Here is a 27,740-nt window from a genome sequence, read left to right on the forward strand (position 1 = left end):
TAAAATGCAAATTAATTACTTAAAAATCATACAATGTGATTTTCTGGATTTTTGTTTTAGATTCCGTCTCTCATAGTTGAAGTGTACCTATGATAAAAATGACAGACCTCTACATGCGTTGTAAGTAGTAAAACCTGCAAAATCGGCAGTGTATCAAATACTTGTTCTCCCCACTGTATATTAGCAACTGGGACTGAGTAGCAGGCAGTTTACTCTGGGCACGCTTTTCATCCAAACGTGAAAATGCTGCCCCCTATCCATAACAAGTTAACACAGATGTGAGTGTTGACGAGTACAAGGCTGGAGATCACTCTGTCATGCTGATTGAGTTCAAATAACAGACTGGAAGCTTCAAAAGGAGGGTGGTGCTTGGAATCATTGTTCTTACTCTGTCAACCATGGTTACCTGCAAGGAAACATGTGCCGTCATCATTGCTTTGCACAAAAAGGAGTCACAGGCAAGGATATTGCTGCCAGTAAGATTGCACCTAAATCAACCATTTATCGGATCATCAAGAACTTCAAGGAGAGCAGTTCAATTGTTGTGAAGACGGCTTCAGTGCGCCCAAGAAAGTTCAGCAAGTGCCAGGACCGTCTCTTAAAGCTTATTCAGCTGCAGGATCAGGGCACCACCAGTACAGAGCTTGCTCAGGAATTGCAGCAGGCAGGTGTGAGTGCATCTGCACGCACAGTGAGGCGAAGACTTTTGGAGGATGACCTGGTGTCAAGAAGGGCAGCAAAGAAGCCACTTCTCTCCAGGAAAAACATCAGGGACAGACTGATATTCTGTAAAAGGTACAGGGATTGGATTGCTGAGGTCTGAGGTAAAGTAATTTTCTCTGAATCCCCTTTCTGATTGTTTGGGGCATCTGGAAAAAAGCTTGTCTGGAGAAGAAGAGGGGACCATCAGTCCTGTGTCATGCCAACAGTAAAGCATCCTGAGACCATTTGTGTGTGGGGTTGCTTCTCAGCCAAGGGAGTGGGCTCACTCACAATTTTGCCTAAGAACACAGCCATGAATAAAGAATGGTACCAACACATCCTCCGAGAGCAACTTCTCCCAACCATCCAGGAACAGTTTCGTGACGAACAATGCCTTTTTCAGCATGATGGAGCACCTTGCCATAAGGCAAAAGTGATAACTAAGTGACTCGGGGAACAAAACATTGATATTTTGGGTCCATGGCCAGGAAACTCCCCAGACCTTAATCCCATTGAGAACTTGTGGTCAATCCTCAAGAGGCAGGTGGACAAACAAACCCCCACAAATTCTGACAAACTCCAAGCATTGATTATGCACGAATGGGCTGCCATCAGTCAGGATGTGGCCCAGAAGTTAATTGACAGCATGCCAGGGCGGATTGCAGAGGTCTTGAAAAAGAAGGGTGAACACTGCAAATATTGACTCTCTGCATCAACTTCATGTAATTGTCAATAAAAGCCTTTGACACTTATGAAATGCTTGTAATTATACTTCAGTATTCCATAGTAACATCTGACAAAAATATCTAAAGACACTGAAGCAGCTAACTTTGTGGAAATTAACATTTGTCATTCTCAGAACTTTTGGCCACGACTGTACTTTTTGCCTTTTAGTTTCTCTAAATTCATTAAAGGTTTAATTAGGATTTGTACCACTGCCTTAAGGCATCCACATGCTTCCCAGACAACAGTTCGGAAGAGTTTGTGCATATATTTGGATATTTTGTGACGTTTTTGTTAATTCTTTACTTTGAGTTTTCCCGGCTGTTCGGGCAAACATGTTTTTTTCCCTAGAGGCAAACCGAATTTCGGATCCGAAGTCTACGCCCCTTCGTCGGTGATAGGTCAACTGTAGGGATTCTTCAATAAAGTCTTTGTTGTATTCCAATGAGAGACGTCTCATTTTCATGTACATTCTTTTCATTGACAAATACTGCACCAAACAGATTTTACATCTTAGATTTAAAATTGCACGACTCTGCAAAAACGTTAAAAAAAAAAGAAGATATTTCTTGAGTTACTTTAGATTAATTCTGACTATTTTTGACGAAGTGTATACTGGACATGGCATCTCAAAATGGACAAACAGTACTATTGCCGCTTTCTTCTCGTTTTTCAAGTGAGGTCTTTTAAGGGAGTATGCGTGCACACTCGTTAGGCTAAGCCACAGCCGAACTGAAGCTTGCTGATGCCTTTACTTTGCCTTTGTCCCTGTAACAACAACTGACATCAATTTTCTCTCTCTTTTTACAGACTGGGAGCATGCCATACGGATTGGCGTCCTGGACTGTGCTCATGAGAATAACTTTGACATCTGCAAGGAGTTTGGCATTCACTTCTACCCCACCTTCAGAGTATGTGCCAGCCAAGATTTGAATCGTGTAGGCTACTAATAAGCCACTATTGTTTTACAGTTCTGCCGCTTGTTCTTTTCTCCCTCAGTACTTTAAAGCACGTGGCCCCACATTTGATGTTGGAAAAACATACAGAGGTAAGATTTTGGTACTTGTAGATGCATTTGGGGATTGTTTTTGGAACAAAATAAGTAGTTTTGATTTGGATGAACTTAAATGTTCACAATATTGTTTGTCTGACAAGGCTTTGCAGTTTGTGAATTTTGTTCCATACTGCCAAATGTAGACAGACCCGTACCACCGCTGCATTCTAGAATAATATGTCCATCTCAAGACAGTTGTTTTCGTATTCGACATTCTCCTCAAGTTGTTTCCATAAAGACCTACTCTTCGGGCTGGGATTTATGCCCTAGGAGTTACCCTCTGCAGGTACCAGGCTGCTCAGGCTTACCTTCCGGGACTTACAATAAAGCTGTGACCGGTCAGAATACAACGGGACTACTGAATAAGTTCAGGCTTTCTAGGTCCGTATACTATAAATCTTCCCAAGATGTATGAATGAGTGGTAACAGGTGTAGGATCTGTGCCAACCTTGTTTTTGGTACCGGCTCTTGTTTCACTGATTCGCAATCTCTAGTTTGACTGTAAATTGCTTTGAACCCTGCTTGCAGCGCCAACTGTTTGTTTATTTAGAACTAGAGTAAAAAACTCGCGGACGCTTAATAAAGCTCAAACCAAGTTTATTCACCCACTGGGTGCACAAGACAAAGAACATATTCACATAAGTCCTGGTATTTAACCCTTTCTCCTATGCTGAGTCTCCTCCTACACATCTGAAAAGCCAATACATCTGTTGCTAGACAGAACCTGAGTGATATCTGTTCTTCCTCACTTCATCTGACCTGACCTCTGCCCAAATTCCTTACTCCTCCCTATAAGATCCCTGATGTCTAACAATAACATATTCTGACAGAATGTAAATGTTCTACATTCCCCTCTCTCCCTCAGTGACATGAATGAGAATATTTCATATTTTAAAGTTAATAAGTCTGAACCCATCAGCGCAAACCAGATGGGATGGTGTATCGCTGCAGAATGCTGTGTTAGTCATGCTGGTTAAGTGTACCTTGAATTCTAAATAAATCACAGACAGTGTCACCAGCAAAGCACCATCACACCTCTACCATGCTTCACGGTGGGAACCACACACGCAGAGGTCATCCGTTCACCTACTCTGCATCTCATAAAGACATTGCGTTTGGAATCTAAAATTTGGACTCATTAGACCAAATTACAGATTTCCACCGGTCTAATGTCCATTGCTCGTGTTTCTTGGCCCAAGCAAGTCTCTTATTCTTATTGGTGTCCTTCAGTAGTGGTTTCTTTGCAGCAATTCGACCATGAAGGCCTGCTTCACGTAGTCTCCTCTGAACAATTGATGTTGTGTCTGTTACATTTACATTTAAGTCATTTAGCAGACGCTCTTATCCAGAGCGACTTACAAATTGGTGCATTCACCTTATGATATCCAGTGGAACAACCACTTTACAATAGTGCATCTAACTCTTTTAAGGGGGGGGGGTTAGAAGGATTACTTTATCCTATCCTAGGTATTCCTTAAAGAGGTGGGGTTTCAGGTGTCTCCGGAAGGTGGTGATTGACTCCGCTGACCTGGCGTCGTGAGGGAGTTTGTTCCACCATTGGGGTGCTAGAGCAGCGAACAGTTTTGACTGGGCTGAGCGGGAACTGTACTTCCTCAGAGGTAGGGAGGCGAGCAGGCCAGAGGTGGATGAACGCAGTGCCCTTGTTTGGGTGTAGGGCCTGATCAGAGCCTGAAGGTACGGAGGTGCCGTTCCCCTCACAGTGCCTGGATTAGGACCTGCGCGCTTCCTGTGTGAGGCAGGGTCGTACTCTGCGAATGTTGTAGAGCATGAACCTACAGGAACGGGTCACCGCCTTGATGTTAGTTGAGAACGACAGGGTGTTGTCCAGGATCACGCCAAGGTTCTGTCCACTCTGGGAGGAGGACACAATGGAGTTGTCAACCGTGATGGCGAGATCATGGAACGGGCAGTCCTTCCCCGGGAGGAAGAGCAGCTCCGTCTTGCCGAGGTTCAGCTTGAGGTGGTGATCCGTCATCCACACTGATATGTCTGCCAGACATGCAGAGATGCGATTCGCCACCTGGTTATCAGAAGGGGGAAAGGAGAAGATTAATTGTGTGTCGTCTGCATAGCAATGATAGGAGAGACCATGTGAGGATATGACAGAGCCAAGTGACTTGGTGTATAGCGAGAATAGGAGAGGGCCTAGAACAGAGCCCTGGGGGACACCAGTGGTGAGAGCACGTGGTGCGGAGACAGATTCTCGCCACGCCACCTGGTAGGAGCGACCTGTCAGGTAGGACGCAATCCAAGCGTGGGCCGCGCCGGAGATGCCCAACTCGGAGAGGGTGGAGAGGAGGATCTGATGGTTCACAGTATCAAAGGCATCCGATAGGTCTAGAAGGATGAGAGCAGAGGAGAGAGAGTTAGCTTTAGCAGTGCGGAGCGCCTCCGTGACACAGAGAAGAGCAGTCTCAGTTGAATGACTAGTCTTGAAACCTGACTGATTTGGATCAAGAAGGTCATTCTGAGAGAGATAGCAGGAGAGCTGGCCAAGGACGGCACGTTCAAGAGTTTTGGAGAGAAAAGAAAGAAGGGATACTGGTCTGTAGTTGACATCGGAGGGATCGAGTGTAGGTTTTTTCAGAAGGGGTGCAACTCTCGCTCTCTTGAAGACGGAAGGGACGTAGCCAGCGGTCAAGGATGAGTTGATGAGCGAGGTGAGGTAAGGGAGAAGGTCTGTGTCCAAACCTTTGACTGCTACTGTACATAAAGAAAAATATTCTCACTTGTGTGACTCATTAAGGCAGCGTGTCTTTCGCGCAGTACTTCTCATTTCCCACTCTGGGATAATGTGATGGGCTTTCACTGTTAAAGTAACTCTCTGTAGCCCTGGAGGTCCATCCATCTGTAGTTAGCGCAACACAGGGTGCATTGGCCAATTTAATTGTCAACTTCAGCTTTAGCTTGCTTATATAAACAACCTGTTTGCTGAAATGGGTGCAAGAGGGCGACGTTTGTAACGTGGCTCGATCACTTTCGCGAGGTGCTGAAATCCCCTTTTTTTTCTCCACCGAGAATCGCCGCATAAACTTTTATTTTTATTTCACCTTTATTTAGCCAGGTAGGCTAGTTGAGAACAAGTTCTCATTTGCAACTGCAACCTGGCCAAGATAAAGCATAGCAATTCGACACATACAACAACACAGAGTTACACATGGAATAAACAAGACATACAGTCAATAATACAGTAGAAAAAAAGAAAACGAAAGTCTATATACAGTGAGTGCAAATGAGGTAAAATAAGGGAGTTAAGGCAATTAATAGGCCATAGTGGCGAAGTATTTACAATATAGCAATTAAACACTGGAATGGTAGATGTGCAGAAGATGAATGTGCAAGTAGAGATACTGGGGTGCAAAGGAGCAAGACAAATAAATAAATACAGTATGGGGATGAGGTAGATGGATGGGCTGTTTACAGATAGGCTATGTACAGGTGCAGTAAGCTGCTCAAAGCTAGTGAGGGAGATGTGAGTCTCCAGCTTCAGTGATTTTTGCAGTAGAGAACTGGAAGCAAAGGCGAGCAAAGGAGGAATGGAGCGCGTGCTATGAGTGGGTGCTGCTATGGTGACCAGTGAGCTGAGATAAGGCTGGGCTTTACCTAGCAGAGACTTGTAGATAACCTGTAGCCAGTGGGTTTGGCGACGAGTATGAAGCGAGGGCCAACCAACGAGAGCGTACAGGTCGCAGTGGTGGGTAGTGTATTGGGCTGTGTTGACAAAACATATGGCACTGTGATAGACTACATCCAGTTTGCTGAGTAGAGTGTTGGTAGTTATTTTATAGATGACATCGCCGAAGTCAAGGATCGTTAGGATGGTCAGTTTTACGAGGGTATGTTTGGCAGCATGAGTGAAGGATGCTTTGTTGCGATATAGGAAGCCGATTCTAGATTTAATTTTGGATTGGAGATACTTAATGTGAGTCTGGAAGGAGAGTTTACAGTCTAACCAGATACCTAGGTATTTGTAGTTGTCCACGCATTCTAAGTCCGAGCCGTTCGGGCAGATCATTTTAGAAAGAGAGGGTCCAGATTGTCTAGCCCGGCTGATTTGTAGGGGTCCAGATTTTGCAGCTCTTTCAGAACATCAGCTATCTGGATTTGGGTGAAGGAGAAATGGTGGGGGCTCTGGCGGGTTGCTGTGGAGGGTGCCGGGCAGTTGACCCGGGGTAGGGGTAGCCAGGTGGAAAGCATAGCCAGCCGTAGAGAAATGCTTATTGAAATTTTCAATTATCGCGGATTTATCGGTGGTGACAGTGTTTCCTAGCCTCAGAGCAGTGGGCAGCTGGGAGGAGGTGCTCTTATTCTCCATGGACTTTACAGTGTCCCAGAACTTTTTTGAGTTAGAGCTACAGGATGCAAAAAAAAGCTGGCCTTAGCTTTCCTAACTGCCTGTGTATATTTGTTCCTAACTTCCCTGAAAAGTTGCATATCACGGGGGCTATTCGATGCTAATGCAGAACGCCACAGGATGTTTTTGTGCTGGTCAAGGGCAGACAGGTCTGGAGTTAACCAAGGACTATATCTATTCCTAGTTCTACATTTTGAACGGGGCATGCTTATTTAAGATGGTGAGGAAGGCACTTTTAAAGAATAACCAGGCATCTTCTACTGATGGGATGAGGTCAATGTCAATCCAGGATACCCCGGCCAGGTCGATTAGAAAGGCCTGCTCGCAGAAGTGTTTCAGGGAGCGTTTGAAAGTGATGAGGGGTGGTTGTTTGACTGTGGACCCATAACGGAAACAGGCAATGAGGCAGTGATCGCTGAGATCCTGGTTGAAAACAGCAGAGGTGTATTTAGAGGGCAAGTTGGTTAGGATGATATCTATGAGGGTGCCCGTGTTTACGGCTTTGGGGTGGTACCTGGTAGGTTCATTGATAAGTTGTGTGAGATTGAGGGCATCAAGCATAGATTGTAGGATGGCCGGGGTGTTAAGCATGTCCCAGTTTAGGTCACCTAGTAGCACGAGCTCAGAAGATAGATGGGAGGGCAATCTGTTCACATATGGTGTCGAGAGCACAGCTGGGGGCAGAGGGTGGTCTATAGCAAGCAGCAACAATGAGACTTGTTTCTGGAAAGGTGAATTTTTAGAAGTAGAAGCTCGAATTGTATGGGTACAGACCTGGATAGTAAGACAGAACTCTGCAGGCTATCTTTGCAGTAGATTGCAACACCGCCCCCTTTGGCAGTTCTATCTTGGCGAAAAATGTTTTAGTTAGGGATGGAGATTTCAGAGTTTTTAGTGGTTTTCCTAAGCCAGGATTCAGACACGGCTAAAACATCCAGTTTGGCAGAGTGTGCTAAAACAGTGAGTAAAACAAACTTAGGGAGTAGGCTTCTAATGTTGACATGCATGAAACCAAGGCTTTTACGGTTACAGAAGTCAACAAATGAGAGCACCTGGGGAGTGGGAGTGGAGCTAGGCACTGCAGGTCCTGGATTAACCTCTACATCTCCAGAGGAGAAGTAGGATAAGGGTACGTTTAAAGGCTATACGAACTGGCCACTTAGCAGGTTCGGAACAGAGAGTAAAAGAAGCAGGTTTCTGGGAACGATAGCATAGATTCAAGGCATAGTGTACAGACAAAGGTAAGGTAGGATGTGAGTACATTGGAGGTAAACCTAGGCATTGAGTAATGATGAGAGAGATATAGTCTAGAGACGTTTAAACCAGGTGATGTCATCGCATATGTAGGTGGTGGAACAACATGGTTGGTTAAGGCATATTGAGCAAGGCTAGAGGCTCTACAGTAAAATAAGACAGTAATCACTAACCAGGACAGTAATGGACGAGGCATATTGATATTAGAGAGAGGCATGCGTAGCCAAGTGAGCCAGTTGGGTTGGCTGGGGACACGGCGATTCAGACAGTTAGCAGGCCGGTGCTAACAAGCTAGCAGTTTGTAGGCCGGGGCTAACATGCTAGCAGTTAGCAGATGGGGGCTAGCAAGCTAGCAGTTAGCAGACCAGGGGCTATCAAGCTAGCAGTTAGCAGACCAGGGCTAGCAAGTTAGCAGAAGGGCCTTTGGGGGAAGTCGCGATGGAGGTAAGTCTGTTTTTGCCTCTTCGTGCGGTGACGTCGATAGACCAGTCGTGGATTAGTAGGGTTCCAAGTAGCTCTAGGCTAGCAGAATGGGCCTTCAGCGGACGTCGCGCCTGAGGGGCCTGTTGGAATCCTCGGGCAGATTATGTCGGTATTCCAGTCGTAGAGGATCGGGGGGGTTCCGTGCCCCGTACCGGCAGTAGAAGGGGTCCGGATATTGTAGCCCAGGAGAGGGCTTCGGTGGTAGCCCAGGAGCCCTAGCCAGGCTAGCTTCAGGCTAATTGGTGCTTGCTCTGGGATGGAGACGCTAGCCAGGAGTAGTCACCCGGGATTGCGGTTAGCTAGTTGCAAAAATCCAGATGAAAATGTTCAGAGTTTGCACTAGGATTCCGGGGATATGGAGAGAGAAAAAAATAGGTCCGTTATGCTCTGGTTTGAGTCACGTTGTACGAAACTGGTGAGAGCTTTCCGAGCTAGTTAGCTGATGGTTAGCTGATGACCGCTAGCAATGGTTTCCTGACTGATAGCTGGTAGGTAGTTTGCTGGCTAGCTTCAGTTGAGGGATTCCAGATCCGAAGTAAATAGAAATACTTTAGAAAAAAAATAGATCCACATTGGCTGAGGCGGGTTGCAGGAGAGTATTTAGAAGTTGAGGTTTAGGAAAATATTTTTTTAAGATATGCGAAGAAAAATATATAAAAAAGATGTATACAAGGGACAGGACAAAGACAAAGACGTCTGACTGCTACGCCATCTTGGATCTTGAAGATCCATACTTATTGCTCCTCTAAATTATTTGACCCGGTCAAAGTCTGCTGCAAAGGGCTGCTTGAATGCAGAGGGGAGACAAAGTTGTTTGGTAGGAATACTGGGGTGATCTTGGTATAAATGTGTCAACATGTTTTAGATGTTGGCAGCTGCATAGGCTATTCTCTCTCTGTTTGTCACTGTTGTAATCCACTGGGAAGCCAAAATGTTCCCAAACTGGAGATTTAGACGATGGAGAATCCTCCTGGTTTATTGACCTCGCCATCGTACAGAAATAGTTCCTTGCTGCACCTCGGAAAATGTGCCAATTAAGGTATACATTTTTATTACAACATGCGCGTAGGCTCTAGTTTTAACAGAATAGCATGACATGTTTTTTTTTTAAGCTGATATTTACTCAAGAAGCCTATAGGCCTCGTGGTTTTATTTTTATTTTTTATTTATTCATTCGTGTTCACAGTGTGGACCGAATCGATGTCCCCGTACTGAACGGTTCGGTACGAGTACATGTACCATTTTACTAATAATAATTTTATTTTTTGGGTGAAATTAATAGCTGACTGAGGACAGGAAGGCTGGGCATTCGTGCGGTTGAGTCCGTTTCGGCCGTAACATGGACTCTTAACATGAAGATTTTGTACTCCTTGCTGAAACAAGCAAATTTGTGTTTCTGTCACCTAGGCAATGTCCACCACAATGCAGCAGCAGCACACATGGAAGTAGAATAAATAGAATAGGCTTGGAACCTCTAACCCTGGCAATTTGACTGGAAAACTCAGGTTCTGACTAAAGGGACTGCAGCTACAACCGGAAGTGACATAGCAGAATTTACACAGCAAGTTAGGAGACTTGGATTAAGAAAAGGGTTAAGGTTAGCTAAAATGCTCTCCTAACCTGCTACGAAAAGTAACTTAAGGTCATAGCTGTTTTCGCTCTAGTCACAACCCTAAACTCATGGGTACACTTGCAATGCCTGCCTGGTATTGTGATGCGATCATTTTCATGGTAATATAGCATTTTTATTCAAATTTTGTTAACTGATGTGGCTCATGCAATACAATGTGTTTTTTTGTAATGTTCGGTTCCCATTATGCCATCATTGTTTCAATTGCAGCATATGCAGAGGAGATAAGAAAATGTGCAGCTTCATTTTTTTATGTGTATATACAGTGGGGAGAACAAGTATTTGATACACTGCTGATTTTGCAGGTTTTCCTACTTACAAAGCATGTAGAGGTCTGTAATTTTTATCATAGGTACACTTCAACTGCGAGAGACGGAATCTAAAACAAAAATCCAGAAAATCACATTGTATGATTTTTAAGTAATTAATTTGCATTTTATTGCATGACATAAGTATTTGATACATCAGAAAAGCAGAACTTAATATTTGGTACAGAAACCTTTGTTTGCAATTACAGAGATTATACGTTTCCTGCAGTTCTTGACCAGGTTTGCACACACTTCAGCAGGGATTTTGGCCCACTCCTCCATACAGACCTTCTCCAGATCCTTCAAGTTTCGGGGCTGTCGCTGGGCAATACGGACTTTCAGCTCCCTCCAAAGATTTTCTATTGGGTTCAGGTCTGGAGACTGGCTAGGCCACTCCAGGACCTTGAGATGCTTCTTACGGAGCCACTCCTTAGTTGCTCTGGCTGTGTGTTTCAGGTCGTTGTCATGCTGGAAGACCCAGCCACGACCCATCTTCAATGCTCTTACTGAGGGAAGGAGGTTGTTGGCCAAGATCTCGCGATACATGGCCCCATCCATCCTCCCTTCAATACGGTACAGTCGTCCTGTCCCCTTTCCAGAAAAGCATCCCCAAAGAATGATGTTTCCACCTCCATGCTTCACGGTTGGGATGGTGTTCTTGGGGTTGTACTCATCCTTCTTCTTCCTCCAAACACGGCGAGTGGAGTTTAGACCAAAAAGCTCTATTTTTGTCTCATCAGACCACATGACCTTCTCCCATTCCTCCTCTGGGTCATCGGCAAACTTCAGACGGGCCTGGACATGCGCTGGCTTGAGCAGGGGGACCTTGCGTGCGCTGCAGGATTTTAATCCATGACGGCGTAGTGTGTTACTAATGGTTTTCTTTGAGACTGTGGTCCCAGCTCTCTTCAGGTCATTGACCAGGTCCTGCCGTGTAGTTCTGTGCTGATCCCTCACCTTCCTCATGATCATTGATGCCCCACGAGGTGAGATATTGCATGGAGCCCCAGACCGAGGGTGATTGACCCTCATCTTGAACTTCTTCCATTTTCTAATAATTGCTCCAACAGTTGTTGCCTTCTCACCAAGCTGCTTGCCTATTGTCCTGTAGCCCATCCCAGCCTTGTGCAGGTCTACAATTTTATTCCTGATGTCCTTACACAGCTCTCTGGTCTTGGCCATTGTGGAGAGGTTGGAGTCTGTTTGAGTGTGTGGACAGGTGTCTTTTATACAGGTAACGAGTTCAAACAGGTGCAGTTAATACAGGTAATGAGTGGAGAACAGGAGGGCTTCTTAAAGAAAAACTAACAGGTCTGTGAGAGCCGGAATTCTTACTGGTTGGTAGGTGATCAAATACTTATGTCATGCAATAAAATGCAAATTAATTACTTAAAAATCATACAATGTGATTTTCTGGATTTTTGTTTTAGATTCCGTGTCTCACAGTTGAAGTGTACCTATGATAAAAAATGACAGACCTCTACATGCTTTGTAAGTAGGAACCTGCAAAATCGGCAGTGTATCAAATACTTGTTCTCCCCACTGTATATATATTTAATGAACAAAAAAGTTTTCCCCTCAAAAAGGCTTTATTACAGACAGAAATAGTCCTCAGCGGAATTTTGTGTGCATATGGAACATTCCTGGGATTTTTTATTTAATTTCATTAAACATAGGACCAACACTTTACATGTTGGATTCATCTGAACAGAACAGTCAATGTTATGGAATGAGCAGGTAGGTGTTCGTAATGTTTTGTACACTCAATATATATATATCGTGAAACTAGAATTAAACGCTCAGTCTCAAATAGCCGCCTGTCTCTCTTAATAGCCGGGCAATGGCACACATTTCAGCAAATAAACACCCGTTTCAAGTAAGTGTCGCGTCTAAATTAAATGTTTACGAGGTTACCATGAATTGTTACAAGATTTGTTTGATTTGTTACATTAAATAATTCCATAATCTCGAAGAAATTACGGCAATCATCTGTTTTTATGCCCAGTAAGAAACTGCTAGCCATTAGCTGTTGACAGCTGAGTACTGCTAGCTAACTGGCAAGCACAAAAACAGTCGTCAACTTCGGGAGTACAGACCCCCAGAAATCGTCTTGTCGCCCTCTAGTGGTGAAAACAAAAAAGAAATGCACAGTCAGAGGAGAATAATTATTGTGAATAATTAAGGATTATTACGTTTTTAAATAGAGGCATATTAAGACAGACTAAATGTGACACAGTATGTAAATGATAACACATAAGGGCAGGAAATATTTTTTTTACTTAAAATGCTTGAAGTGAATGTGGAATTATTGGTAGAAATTGTAAGATAAATTGGCACTCCAAATGGGAAAGGTTGCCGACCGCTGGTGTAGCCTACCACCTGCAACTTCAGGAGCATAATGGCAGATTCTGCAAAAGCAAGCAGCAGTGGGAGGTGGTTCGGGAGTTTTTTTTCTTCTTCTGGTTAGGTTATCTTGATCTATCGCTCCTGCTTGAGTCATTTGTATGTCTTTATTTAATCCAACAATGTGCTTAAAACATCAGACAAGTTAAGTGCATCCAGAAAGTATTCAGACACCTTCACGTTTTCCACATTTTGTTGCATTACAGCCTTATTCAAAAATCGATTTAAGTGTTTTTTACCCCCCTCTCCAATCTACACACAATAATAGTGACATAGCTCATAGTGACAAAGTGGAAAATGTATTTACATAGGTATTCAGAGACTCGAAATTGAGCTCAGGTGCATCCTGTTTACATTGATCACCCTTGAGATGTTCTACAACTTGGAGTTCACCTGTGGTAAATTCGATTGATTTGACATGATTTGGGAAAGTACACACCTGTAATTAAGGTACCACAGTTGACCGTGCATGTCAGAGCAAAAAACTAGCCATGAGGTCGAAGGATTTGTCCGTAGAGATCTGTGACAGGATTGTGTCGAGGCACAGATCTGGGGAAGGGTACCAAAACATTTCTGCAGCATTGAAGGTCCCCAAGAACACTGGCCTCCATCATTCTTAAATGGAAGAAGTTTGGAACCAATCAGGTGAGAAGGGCATTGATTACCCAAGAATCTGATACCGCCTCACCGGTCACGTGTCACAGTTTAGTCACTGTAATTATTGTTATTTATTTAATATTTTACCTTTTATTTAACTAGGCAAGTCAGTTAAGAACAAATTATTATTTACAATGACGGCCTACCCCGGCCAAACCCTAACTGAGACGACGCTGGGCAAATTCTGCCCCACCCTATGGGACTCCCAATCATGGACGGTTGGGAATTGAACCAGGGTCTGTGGTGACGCCTCTAGCACTGAGATGCAGTGCCTTAGACCGCTGTGCCATCTGATGCGCTACCAAACTTGCTAACTGACTGGTACTCAGCATTCCATTGTCCCTCTAATCACTCTGACATTAATGAAACATTTTATCAAACACTTCATGAGAGCCCATGAGCTCATGTTGCACAACATTTCTTTAGGCTATTCAATTGCGCAAGAAAACAGTGATGGCCTCTTAAAAAGAGGAGTATTGTGTCAGCAAATTACAAGTTTATGTTATAATACTGTTTATACATCAAAGAAGGGTCTCATCTGTGTCTGTTGTTCGAGTTGGGCCTGTGGGGTTTGAGCTGATAATTGATTGACTTGGTGATGAAACCTACAGCTGGCATTCCATAGACAGGATGTGGGGTGGTTGTAGATGGGATAGAGAGGAGTAGAACCAAGGCCTCAATGGTTCTTAGACATCCTGGCATCTGGTAAATTAGGCCAGGGTAGTGGGTTAAGATGACGCCAGGTGCAGATAAAGACAGGATGAGTCCAGTGTGGCTTATGATGCCCTTTGATCTGCATGACAAAGCATTTTAGTCATGCTATATAAGATGTATGTTTTTTCATTATTAGTTAGGCTCTCTGCCTAACAGTCAAGACTTTTGTGCTGACTGTTTCATTATTACAAGAATTTATCAATATTAAAACATTTTAGTCATCCTATATAAGATGTCCGTTTTTTATTCATTTATATAAAAATAAAAATAAACACTTCTTAGTGATCCCTTCACGTGCGGGATTGATTTGACAACACCCAGTAAAATAGCAGCGCGCCAAATTCAAAAACAGAAATACTCATAATAATAAATCATACAAGTGTTATATATCGGATTAAAGATGAACTTCTTGTTAATCCAGCCACAGTGTCAGATTTCAAAAAGGCTTTACGGCGAAAGCAAACCATGCTATTATCTGAGGACAGCACCCCATCAAACATACACATGAAAATCATAATTCAACCCGCCAGGCACGACACAAGTCAGAAATAACATATAATTCATGCCTTACCTTTGAAGATCTTCTTCTGTTGGCACTCCAGTATGTCCATTAAACATCACAAATGGTCCTTTTGTTCGATTAATTCTGTTATATCCCCAAAATGTCCATTTATTTGGAGCGTTTGATTCTGAAAATACACCGGTTACAACCTGCGCAACATGACTACAACATATCTAATAAATGACCTGTAATCTTGATCCAAACATTTCAAACAACTTTCCTAATACAACTTTAGGTATTTTTTAACGTAAAGAATCGATAAAATTTAAGACGGAAAAACCTGTGTTCAATAGCGGATAAAAACAAAGTGGAACGAGCTTTCAGGTCGTGCGCCCCAACCACAACAGTACACTTCACTCCACCCTCGTTCTGAACTGCCCTACTTAATTTCTCAAAGGAAAAACATCAACCAATTTCTAAAGACTGTTGACATCCAGTGGAAGCGATAGGAACTGCAAGCAAAGTGCCTTAAATCTAAATCCTCATAGAAAACCCATTGAAAAGAGTGACCTAAAAAAATTAATCCTGGATGGTTTGTCCTCGGGGTTTTGCCTGCCAAATAAGTTATATTATACTCAGACATAATTTTAAGTTTTAGAAACTTTAGAGTGTTTTTTATCCAAATCTACCAATTATATGCATATCCTAGCTTCTGGGCCTAAGTAGCAGGCAGTTTACTTTGTGCGCACTTTTCATCCGGATGTGAAAATAGTGCCCCCTAGCCTTAAGAAGTTTAATTAAGAGTGTTGGGCTGACGGTTTCATTATTGCAATAATTTATCTATTTTAAATAAGTATGATTGTTTGAAGAAATGACCAAGTCTATCTCAGTACTGAATTTCCACAACATTTTTGGTGACGGGGATAGTATCTGCAACTTCACCTGTTTTACCCCTCCTGAAGATCTGGTTAAACTGTGTATCAGTTTTGGATCAGAAGTTGGGATCTCAGGGTTAACCACGCTTATTATTGAGCAGCTGGACCCGCCCATGATCTGAGAGGTAGCGGGCACGGGTGAATACCAGATCTTGGGACATAGTACTGAGAAGAGGTAGGCTTGGACAAAAAAATCAATAAGTGATGAAATTATAAATAAAAAAGAAATGCCCTGTTTCTTAAAGAAGGCCACAGCTAAGGTGACTAACAGGACTGAGTTGAGTTGATAAGTGTTCTTAAGTGAGGTATCCTTGGTCATGATTATTAATTAGCCAGTCGAGGGCAACCTAAACTCCAGTCTGTGGTACTGACTTGATCACAATAGGACTGGTGAAGTTTGTGGGAACAAGGGAACAGAGCCTGGTGACACCCTGCGGGGGCACTAGTCCTGGCGAAGTTCAATTAGACGAGGGACCTGCGCCCGGTGACACCTGAAAGTACGCTGGCCCTGGCGAAGTCTAATTATAATTTGTTTTGATAAATTAGGTAAACGGGTATGCCCTGGGTTACTATTGTTAGGTGTTATTGTGCGTGTTTTGTTATTCCTGATACTTAGAAAATACGAGGTAAGGTTGGATTTTTGCAGGGACCGTGTTGCATACTTACATGGGTACTCTGTAGGTAGTTTTGCACATTTGGATAGACATAAAATAATCTATACCATAGTAATCGCAGTAGGTGGTATCCCAGTGTGGATACAATACCCCATTGTGGGACTGCTAATTAGGCAATATTTTGATAATGGTATGGGTTTCACTGTTTATTTAGACAGGGTTTTGACGTCTTAAAACAGCGCTAACCAGTTTTCCTCTTGTCTGTCTCATTCCCATCTGTGTTTTTTGTTTGTGTTGTCTGTGAATGTGATATGAGTGTGTGAGGGAAGTATGTTTTCGGAGTTATAACTAAACATGGTTGGTGATATTACTAGTTTATCTAGCGTGTCCTGCGTTGCATATAATTGATGCGGTGCGCATTCGCGAAAAAGGGCTGTCGTTGCTCCAACGTGTACCTAACCATAAACATCAATGCCTTTCTTAAAATCAATACACAGAAGTATATATTTTTAAACCTGCATATTTAGCTAAAAGAAATCCAGTCTAGCAGGCAATATTAACCAGGTGAAATTGTGTCACTTCTCTTGCGTTCTTTGCATGCAAAGTCAGGGTATATGCAACAGTTTGGGCCGCCTGGCTCATTGCGAACTAATTTGCCAGAATTTTACGTAATTATGACACAACATTGAAGGTTGTGCAATGTAACGTCAATATTTAGACTCAGGGATGCCATCCGTTAGATAAAATACGGAACGGTTCCGTATTTCACTGAAAGAATAAATGTTTTGTTTTTGAAATTATAGTTTTCGGATTCGACCATATTAATGACCTAAGGCTCGTATTTCTGTCTGTTATTATGTTATAATTAAGTTATGATTTGATAGAGCAATCTGACTGAGCGATGGTAGGCACCAGCAGGCTCGTAAGCATTCATTCAAACAGCACTTTCGTGCTTCAAGCATTGGGCTGTTTATGACTTCAAGCCTATCAACTCCCGATATTAGGCTGGTGTAACCGATGTGAAATGGCTAGCTAGTTAGCGGGGTGAGCGCTAATAGCGTTTCAAACGTCACTCGCTCTGAGACTTGGAGTAGTTGTTCCCCTTGCTCTGCATGGGTAACGCTGCTTTGAGGGTGGCTGTTGTCGATGTGTTCCTGGTTCGAGCCCAGGTAGCGGCGAGGAGAGGGACGGAAGCTTTACTGTTACACTGGCAATACTAAAGTGCCTATAAGAACATCCAATAGTCAAAGGTATATGAAATACAAATGGTATAGAGAGAAATAGTCCTATAATTCCTATAATAACTACAACATAAAACTTCTTACCTGGGAATATTGAAGACTGATGTTAAAAGGAACCACCAGCTTTCATATGTTCTCTTGTTCTGAGCAAGGAACTTAAACGTTAGCTTTCTTACATGGCACATATTGCACTTTTACTTTCTTCTCCAACACTTTGTTTTTGCATTATTTAAACCAAATTGAACATGTTTCATTATTTATTTGAGGCTAAATTGATTTTATTGATGTATTATATTAAGTTAAAATAAGTGTTCATTCAGTATTGTTGTAATTGTCATTATTCCAAATACATTTTTTTTTTAAATCGTCCGATTAATCGGTATCGGCTTTTTTGGTCCTCCAATAATCGGTATCGGCATTGAAAAATCATAATCGGTCGACCTCTAGTTTGAATGACCTCTGTCCTGACTTTCTAGTGTGGTTTGATGTCCCTCACTGGAATGCCGAGAGACATTGGATGATGATTTAGATGTCATATTTAATAATGTTTTGAAGGTAATTTTGTAATACTGATAATTATGGATACATTTTATAACTCATAGGACCACGAGAAAGATAGTTCTGTCTCTAGTCTATTTTACTATGAAGTTACGGGTACAAATGTTTATTTTTTGTTTGTTATTAATGGTAGTAATTCGAATTTGATTTGTAGTGTTGTTTTTACACATTAGTCACTGAATTATGTGTCAAAATGGGGGAATTACCAGTATTGAGGTTTTTGGATTGAAGTTTACACACCTTAATTAAGTGAGATATATATATATATATATATAGAGAGACATTTTTTGAGTGATGTATGAAGGAGTGTTTTGTTCTGTTTTGTTTTGTTTCGATAAATCTCACCAGATTGGGTCTGCTGGATGATCGGGATAATTTCCTGAACCTATGACTCTGCGATTAGGTTGAAGCATTGTTTCAACAGAATGTGATGTTATTATTATTATTTTTTTTTTACATGTGTTTTAGAGATTTGCATTAAGAATATTGGTAGTAGTAATAATTTGTCATACACTAGATAATTTGTTTGGATTTCTTGAATGCTTGTCTGGATTTCCTGAATCGGAAATGAACTGAACTGTTGTTCTGGTCTGTCGTCTCCCTCGAGGTTATAATAAGCATAAGCAGGGACAATTTGACCAAACGGTGTGGACCTCAAAACTCCCTGTAACCGGCTGAAGAAATGGCGTGCACTATGGCCGGTGTCCTGCACCACTTCTATCGAGAGACCTGAGTCCGAACCAGCAACCTTGTACAGCATCTAGTTTAAATGATCAAATGCCTTCTCTCAGGAGTGCAACAGAAGTCCACGTGGAGTGAGCATGAAGAGATCCGTTCCAAAACCTCTCATATTGCTGGTATACTGGTTGGCAAATGGACAAGACATAATGAGTTGTGGTGGGGTTCTGGTGAGACATTGAAATTGGGTCATTGTTATGGGCCATCCACTTTGAACTGTGAAGCTGTCTGAAGAAAAATGAAGAAATGCCAGAAGACTGAGTGCCGGAGAAGGGAAGGGGTTGGTCAACTGTGCTCGTAATTGATTTGGACTGGTATAAAATTGTTATTTGGGGTATCAGGTTGATTATGGAGGTTCACACTGCTAAATTTATAATAATTTAGGCTAAGAATGCATTGGGATACTGATCTGTAATTATAACCCTGATGAGAGTTAATTGGGTTTTAATTATGATTTGGAAATTATTTCCCTGACCTATTCCTGACTACATCTCTGATGAAGAGGACTCCAATTCTGAGCATAAGGACCCAATCACCGCATTCTTATCGGCAGACTCAATAGCCTTGGCTTCTCAAATGACTGCCTCGCCTCGTTCACCAACTACTTCTCAGACAGAGTTCAGTGTGTCAAATCAGATGGCCTGTTGTCCGGACCTCTGGCAGTCTCTATGGGGGTGCAACAGGGTTCAATTCTCGGGCTGACTCTTTTCTCTATATATCAATGATGTCGCTCTTGCTGCTGGTGATTCTCTGATCCACCTCTACGCAGACGACCCCGTTCTGTATACCTCTGGCCCTTCTTTGGACACTGTGCTAACAAACCTCCAAATGAGCTTCAACGCCATACACGCCCATACGCCCTTCCGTGTATGCTCTTCAACCGATTGCTGCCTGCACCCTCCCGCACGACTAGCATCACAGCTCTGTACGGTTCTGACCTAGAATATGTGGACAACTACAAATACCTAGGTGTCTGGTTAGACTGTAAACCCTTACTTTCAGACTGAGCATCTCCAATCCAAAATTAAATCTAGAATCGGTTTCCTATTTCGCAACAAAGCCTCTTTCACTCATGCCGCCAAACATACCCTCGTAAAACGGACTATCCTATCGATCCTTGACTTCGGCAATGTAATTTAAAAAATAGCCACCAACACTACTCAGCAAACTGGATGTAGTCTATCACAGTGCTATCCGTTTTATCACCAAAGCCCCATAATACTCGCCACCACTGTGACCTGTATGCTCTCTTTGGCTGGCCCTCACCACATATCTGTCGCCAAACCCACTGGCTCCAGGTCATCTATAAGTCTTTGCTAGGTAAAGCCCCGCCTTATCTCAGCTCACTGGTCACCATAGCAACACCCGTAGCATACTCTCCAGCAGGTATATTGTACTAGTCATCCCCAAAGCTAACACTTCCTTTGGCCACCTTTCCTTCCAGTTCTCTGCTGCCAATGACTGTAACGAATTGCAAAAATCTCTGAAGCTGGAGTCTTCTATCTCCCTCTAACTTTAAGCATCAGCTGTCAGATAATCTTACCGATCACTGTACCTGTACACAGCCAATCTGTAAATAGCACTACCTCATCCCCATATTATTACTTACCGTCTTGCTCTTTTGCACCCCAGTATCTCTACTTGCACATCATCATCTGCACAGCCATCACTCTGGTGTTAGTGCTAAATTGTAATTATTTTCACCTCTATGGCCTATTTATTGCCTACCTCCTTACTCTTCTACATTTGCACACACTGTACATAGATTTCTTTTCTTTTGTGTTATTGACTGTACGTTTGTTTGTGTAACTGTTGTTTTTGTTGCACTGCTTTGCTTTATCTTGGCCAGGTTGCAGTTGTAAATGAGAACTTGTTCTCAACTGGCCTACCTGGTTAAATAAAGGTAAAATAAAAACTGGGTGGACATTTTCATCAAGCTGACCCCTATCTTTGTGCATAGTGCCAGGGTGATAATTATCCTGTTTGCTGTAATGAAGCTTGTGTGAGATTTTATTTTTCATGTTTCATTTTCTGTTTCAGCTTGACTGTGTTTAGATAAGAAAGGTCTAAAACTCAGCAAGCAAAGAAAGGTTGTTTATCCTGGATGAATTGTCAGCCACCAGAAATATGTACTTTGTTTGTTTAAATGTATGTTTACCAATAATCATGTAATGCTTGTACCCTTTGATTTTTCTAGAAGGTGCTTAGCTTCTTGAGAGGAGAATGTGACAAAAAATGTCAAGATTATGTTATATTACTGTTTATGCATCAAATAATGGTTGATGAGTACTCATCTGTTTCTGTGGTTCGAGATGGGCCTGTGGGGCTTGAGCTGACAATTGATTGACTTGGTGATTAAAAACCTACAGCTGGCATTCCATAGACAGGATGTGGGGTGGTTGTAACTAGAATAGAGAGGAGTAGAACAAAGGCCTCAATGGTTCTTAGACATCCTGGCATCTGGGAAATTAGGCCAGGGTTGGGGGTTAAGATGATGCCAGGTTCAGATAAAGACAGGATAAGTCCAGGGTGGCTTATGATGCCCCTTGATCTGCATGACAAAGCATTTTAGTCATCCTATATAAGACGTACAGTGGGGAGAACAAGTATTTGATACACTGCCGATTTTGAAGGTTTTCCTACTTACAAAGCATGTAGAGGTCTGTAATTTTTATCATAGGTACACTTCAACTGTGAGAGACGGAATCTAAAACAAAAATCCAAAAAATCACATTGTATGATCTTTAAGTAATTAATTTGCATTTTATTGCATGACATAAGTATTTGATCACCTACCAACCAGTAAGAATTCCGGCTCTCACAGACCTGTTAGTTTTTCTTTAAGAAGCCCTCCTGTTCTCCACTCATTACCTGTATTAACTGCACCTGTTTGAACTTGTTACCTGTATAAAAGACACCTGTACACACACTCAATCAAACAGACTCCAATCTCTCCACAATGGCCAAGACCAGAGAGCTGTGTAAGGACATCAGGGATAAAATTGTAGACCTGCACAAGGCTGGGATGGGCTACAGGACAATAGGCAAGCAGCTTGGTGAGAAGGCAACAACTGTTGGCGCAATTATTAGAAAATGGAAGAAGTTGAAGATGACGGTCAACCACCCTCGGTCTGGGGCTCCATGCAAGATCTCACCTCGTGGGGCATCAATGATCATGAGAAAGGTGAGGGATCAGCCCATAACTACACGGCAGGACCTGGTCAATGACCTGAAGAGAGCTGGGACCACAGTCTCAAAGAAAACCATTAGTAACACACTACACCGTCATGGATTGAAATCCTGCAGCGCATGCAAGGTCCCCCTGCTCAAGCCAGCGCATTTCCAGGCCCGTCTGAAGTTTGCCAATGACCATCTGGATGATCCAGAGGAGGAATGGGAGAAGGTCATGTGGTCTGATGAGACAAAAATAGAGCTTTTTGGTCTAAACTCCACTCGCCGTGTTTGGAGGAAGAAGAAGGTTGAGTACAACCCCAAGAACACCCTCCCAACCGTGAAGCATGGAGGTGGAAACATCATTCTTTGGGGATGCTTTTCTGCAAAGGGGACAGGACGACTGCACCATATTGAGGGGAGGATGGATGGGGCCATGTATCGCGAGATCTTGGCTAAAAACCTCCTTCCCTCAGTAAGAGCATTGAAGATGGGTCGTGGCTGGATCTTCCAGCATGACAACGACCCGAAACACACAGCCAGGGCAACTAAGGAGTGGCTCCGTAAGAAGCATCTCAAGGTCCTGGAGTGGCCTAGCCAGTCTCCAGACCTGAACCCAATAGAAAATCTTTGGAGGGAGCTGAAAGTCCGTATTGCCCAGCGACAGCCCCGAAACCTGAAGGATCTGGAGAAGGTCTGTATGGAGGAGTGGGCCAAAATCCCTGCTGCAGTGTGTGCAAACCTGGTCAAGAACTACAGGAAACGTATGATCTCTGTAATTGCAAACAAAGGTTTCTGTACCAAATATTAAGTTCTGCTTTTCTGATGTATCAAATACTTATGTCATGCAATAAAATGCAAATTAATTACTTAAAAATCATACAATGTGATTTTCTGGATTTTTGTTTTAGATTCCGTCTCTCACAGTTGAAGTGTACCTATGATAAAAATTACAGACCTCTACATGCTTTGTAAGTTGGAAAACCTGCAAAATCGGCAGTGTATCAAATACTTGTTCTCCCCACTGTATGTTTTTTCATTATTAGTTAGGCTCTCTGCCTAACAGTCAAGACTTTTGGGCTGACGGTTTCATTATTACAATAATTTATTAATATTAAATAATTATGATTGTTTGAAGAAATGAAGTCTTTATCTGTACTGAATTTCTGCGACAGGATCCAATCAGCTTTCTATTGGCTAGGCCTACTATATTAATTTCACGACTTTCCTAATGTTAAGCACATTGCTTGTCTTTACAACAGGAGTATAGCCCACCTGGCTGGCATGAAAATTACCACAGAAAAAGTGTTCTCCCTTCTCTATTTAAGTGCATAGATGACATGTATTTTTTCCCCTGCCCCTGTTTTGAGACAGGTGCATGATAATGGTCCATTCTAAATCAAAACAAATTTCCCACATATGGTATTTAGTTTATGTAAAGATTAAGATTATGTTTTGTCACTTGTGAATGATGCCCAGCTTAAGGCAAGAAACAATGACTTTTTTCGAATCATAGTTGCACACCTCCTGTAGGTCTATAGGCGTATATGTTTTGATGAGGTTTGTATCACAACTAAAGTGGCCAAATAACTTCTTAAAATTAAGCACATTAATCCGCTTTACGATGGGTGTAGAGCATAACTGGCATATAATAAAAACATTAAATGCATAATCGCATTTGCGTTCACTTTTGATAATGGTATTTCAAATCAAAGTTCATTTGTCACGTGCGCCGAATACAACAGGTGAAGACCTTACAGTAAAATGCTTACTTACAGGCTCTAACCAATAGTGCAAAAAAGGTATTTGGTGAACAATAGGTAGGTAAAGAAATAAAACAACAGTAAAAAGACAGGCTTTATACAGTAGCGAGGCTATATAAGTGCAAATAGTCTGGGTAGCCATTTGATTACCTGTTCAGGAGTCTTATGGCTTGTGGAACATTCACGCGTATAGCCTACTGCCGTGTGCTCATTGCTGCGCTTATAATGTGAAGAAATAGCCTCATAGTTTATCAACATTTTAAGCTAAATGTTTTGATCTGTTGCTTGTGGTTGTATTAATTTAAGATCTATCGCATCCCAAAACGGTCCCAGACTGTTTGGTTCATTTATTTCTAGCCCAGAATAGAATAGGTCAACTTTTGTACTATGGTGGATAATATATTGAGATGGGCTGGAGCTTTTGCTGTTCGTTAGGCCAACTCATCTTGTTGGCTGACGAAAAGTAAATGTGGACAGTTCTTCCAGTATCTTCAATATGCAATCGGAATTGGATAAGGAAGCGTGCAGTTGCGTCCCCGATGTGTCTGTCTTAACTTGTAGCCTTTGAGAAATACCCGATCACGTGAGGGAGAGCCATGTGAGTGAGAGGTGCTTCAGAGCGCGCAGCACTCGGGGAGGGCACAACGGCCACTGGTCGCGAAAGGCATGGATTTTTTTAGGGTGCATTATGGCAGCACAAATGGGATGCTGCGGGGAAATTCAAGCCATTATCAAGTGCTTGTCAAATTGGTAATGACAAGTGTGTACAGCTGCGCAGAAGACAAAGCAGAGCTCATACCTTTTTCAAGCAATTTGAAATCGTAAAGTGCCTTTCCCAAACTGTTGCCACAAAGTTGGAAGCACAGAATCATCTAGAATGTCATTGTATGCTGTAACGTTAAGATTTCCCTTCACTGGAACTAACGGGCCTATCCCGACCATGAAAAACAGCCCCAGACCATTATTCCTCCTCCACCAAACTTTACAGTTGGCACTATGTATTCGGGCAGGTAGCGTTCTCTTGGCATCCGCCAACCCAGATTCGACAGGTTCGACTGCAAGATGGGAAAACATGATTCATCACTCTAGAGAGTGCGTTTCCACTGCTCCAGAGTCCAATGGCAGTGAGCTTTACACCACTCCAGCCGACGCTTGGCATTGCGCATGGTGATCTTAGGCTTGTGTGCGGCTGCTCGGCCATGGAAACCCATTTCATGAACCTCCTGGCGAACCGTTCATGTGCTACCACTTTGCGGCTGAGCCGTTGTTGCTCCTAGACGTTTCCACTTCATAATAACAGCTCAAACAGTTGTCTGGGACAGCTCTAGCTGGACAGAAATTTTACGAACTGACTTATTGGAAAGGTGGCATCCTATGATGGTGCCATGTTGAAAGTCACTGAGCTCTTCAGTAAGAGCATTCTACTGCCAATGTTTTTCCTATGGAGATTGCATGGCTTTGTGCTCGATTGTATACACCTGTCAGCAACGGGTGTGGCTGAAATAGCCCAATCTACAAATTTGATAGGTTGTCCACATACTTATGGCCATGTAGAGTGTATATATACATTTGAACAGTTATTACGGTGACAGCGGTCATATGGCTGGCCAATTACCGTCATCCACGACCTTCACAGCCCTACCTACTGTGTTCTCTCCTGTATAAAGGACCAGAATGTGTGCAGATGTCAACCTCTCATCTAGAGCTGGGACATTCATTCTTGCGGCTGAAATCCCGTTAACGGGATTGATTTGACAACAGCCAGTGAAAGTGCAGGGCGCCAAATTCATCCGAACGTGAAAATAGCGCCCCCAGCCATAAGACGTTAAACCGAAAATTACTGATGTTGTCTTCCTCCTTACTGAAGCATTTTGACTGCGTTGCGAATTTTCGTTATTTTGCTACACAAAGTTTCTGTAGATTGTTGTAAAACAATGCATCTCAACAGTAATGTCTGTTATGTTGATTCCTGCTATGAAAGTAACTGGCTGTCCCCGTTTCACTAGCAGCTGCTGTGTGAGCATGCCACTATCACTCCCTCTCCCCAATGTGCGCACAAAGTAGGGAGAGATGCATTCTGAGAAGCACAAGCATATGGCCGTTGCTCAAAATGCAATTGTGGAAAAATTGTTTTCAAAGCAACTATGGCTGTTTAAGTCACAAATTTCTGTGAATATGTCATTTATTTCTCATATCTTAAGACCAGGCACCACACCCTCAGGGTAATTGTTTTCCCTTAATTATATCACAATCAACCTTTATCAGTTGATGGTAGACATAAATCTAATAGTTTTTTTGTATAAAATTGTCAGAAATGGGAGGCTATATATCAATAATTATGCGCCTATTTTATATAGTGCAAATACATTTTTCTGGACACTGGATGAGGTCAGTCTAAATATTTTGGTTTAATTTTGTTAAGACACTCCAGGAGGACTGGACTTATCCATAGCAGATTGTGGATAAATATATTTATGGGTCAATTTATTGGTCAGTTTATCGAGATATGGGTTTTTATCAATATCGCCAAGCTCTATTCTCATCTCTCTCCCCAGGTGCAGATAGGGAGCTACAGACAGTGCGACAGCTGATGGTCAACTTCCTCCAGAACCACACAAGACAGGACAGGCCTGTCAGCTGCCCTCCACTTGAGCCTTACAGGTTTGTCCAGTGGCACACCTTGGTCTTCAAGACAGTCTTGGGACCAGAACAATTAGCCTATGCCATGGTTTGATAAATAACCTCTGTCCTTTTACACTGCCATATGTCTGCTAATACGGGTCACTGTCGGGTTGATTTTTGAATCGCTCAAAGAGAAGTGAGTGGCACACAATACAGGTGATTATCATATTAAATCGACTGTGTCGCATTTCCTCTTTTCAGCTCTGCAGATATATTGCCTTTGATTGGTCAGAAATCCAACCAATACACAGCTGTCATTGTTGAGAACGAGGACTCCTATGTTGGCAGAGAGGTATGAGGATTTCAAATTAAACTGAACTGTACCTTTCATGGCATTCTTATACTATCAGACTTCAAAACAACGAAGTAATTTAACTTAAATGCTCCGTTATACGGTTAATATGTGGGGGTTTAAATATATATAAAGTAATGTCAACTGTTCTATAGGTTATCTTGGACCTGATGATGTATCAGGGGCTAACAGTGAAGAGGGCATTGAGTTCAGAAAAGAGCCTCACAGAGAAGCTTGGCATCAACTCTTTCCCCTCAGCATACCTTCTCCACCCTAATGGAACACATGCCATTCTGCATGTGTAAGTTGGCAACCTCTACTATATTTACTTCTCCAGGAGTTCTGGTTCAGATGTTGGAGACTCAACAAATGTGTTTTGGTAGTTGGCATGGCATCCCCTTTTAATGGGTTGTATGTGAACAGAATATAGCATTGTTGTTATTTTATATTTTATATATATCTTTTTTTTTTTTACAAACATGTAATTATTATTTAAAAATAATATTTCATCCCAATTGTCAGTGAAATGTTTGACTTCTTTATGTAGTCTGTTTTATAAATTCAGGCATTTTAAATGTTGCTCTGATATTTCTGTATCACCAGGCAGAAAAGACTGCGCTTCTTCTTCTCCTCGTTCCTCAAGCTTCTCCTAGGGGTCCACAGAAAGCTGAGCACCTCTGGAGCACCCCAGGAGCCCCTACTGGAGGGGCCACGAGGTCCCGGGACAGCTGAGGCCTTGAAGGACTTTGAGAAGTGAGTCTGATGCTAACACAGTATCTTATGAATGAAGATGATACCAGTGGCTATGTGTGGGTGCTCACGTGCGTTCTTTGTGTGTAACCATGTCTGATCCGAGGCCCCATCATTGATTTTAAAAGTTTTGTCATTTTAGCAGATGCTCTTATCCAGAGCAACTTACAGGTGCTCATATCCAGAGCAAC

At 42.5% G+C, this 27,740-nt stretch overlaps 1 protein-coding gene across 1 annotated transcript in view; it reads left to right on the forward strand.

Annotated features, from left to right (window-relative positions):
• qsox2 (quiescin Q6 sulfhydryl oxidase 2) overlaps nucleotides 1–27,740 on the forward strand; it is a 65,716-nt gene that overhangs the window by 26,498 nt on the left and 11,478 nt on the right. Inside the window, exons 2-7 of the mRNA XM_071400116.1 lie at nucleotides 2,236–2,336; nucleotides 2,425–2,473; nucleotides 26,381–26,486; nucleotides 26,709–26,799; nucleotides 26,955–27,100; nucleotides 27,403–27,552. Of these exons, the coding sequence (XP_071256217.1) occupies nucleotides 2,236–2,336; nucleotides 2,425–2,473; nucleotides 26,381–26,486; nucleotides 26,709–26,799; nucleotides 26,955–27,100; nucleotides 27,403–27,552 (643 nt within the window). The remainder of the gene's footprint in view (nucleotides 1–2,235; nucleotides 2,337–2,424; nucleotides 2,474–26,380; nucleotides 26,487–26,708; nucleotides 26,800–26,954; nucleotides 27,101–27,402; nucleotides 27,553–27,740) is intronic.

Source organism: Salvelinus alpinus, chromosome 5 (genome assembly GCF_045679555.1).
Source record: "Salvelinus alpinus chromosome 5, SLU_Salpinus.1, whole genome shotgun sequence".
Classification (NCBI taxonomy): domain Eukaryota; kingdom Metazoa; phylum Chordata; class Actinopteri; order Salmoniformes; family Salmonidae; genus Salvelinus; species Salvelinus alpinus.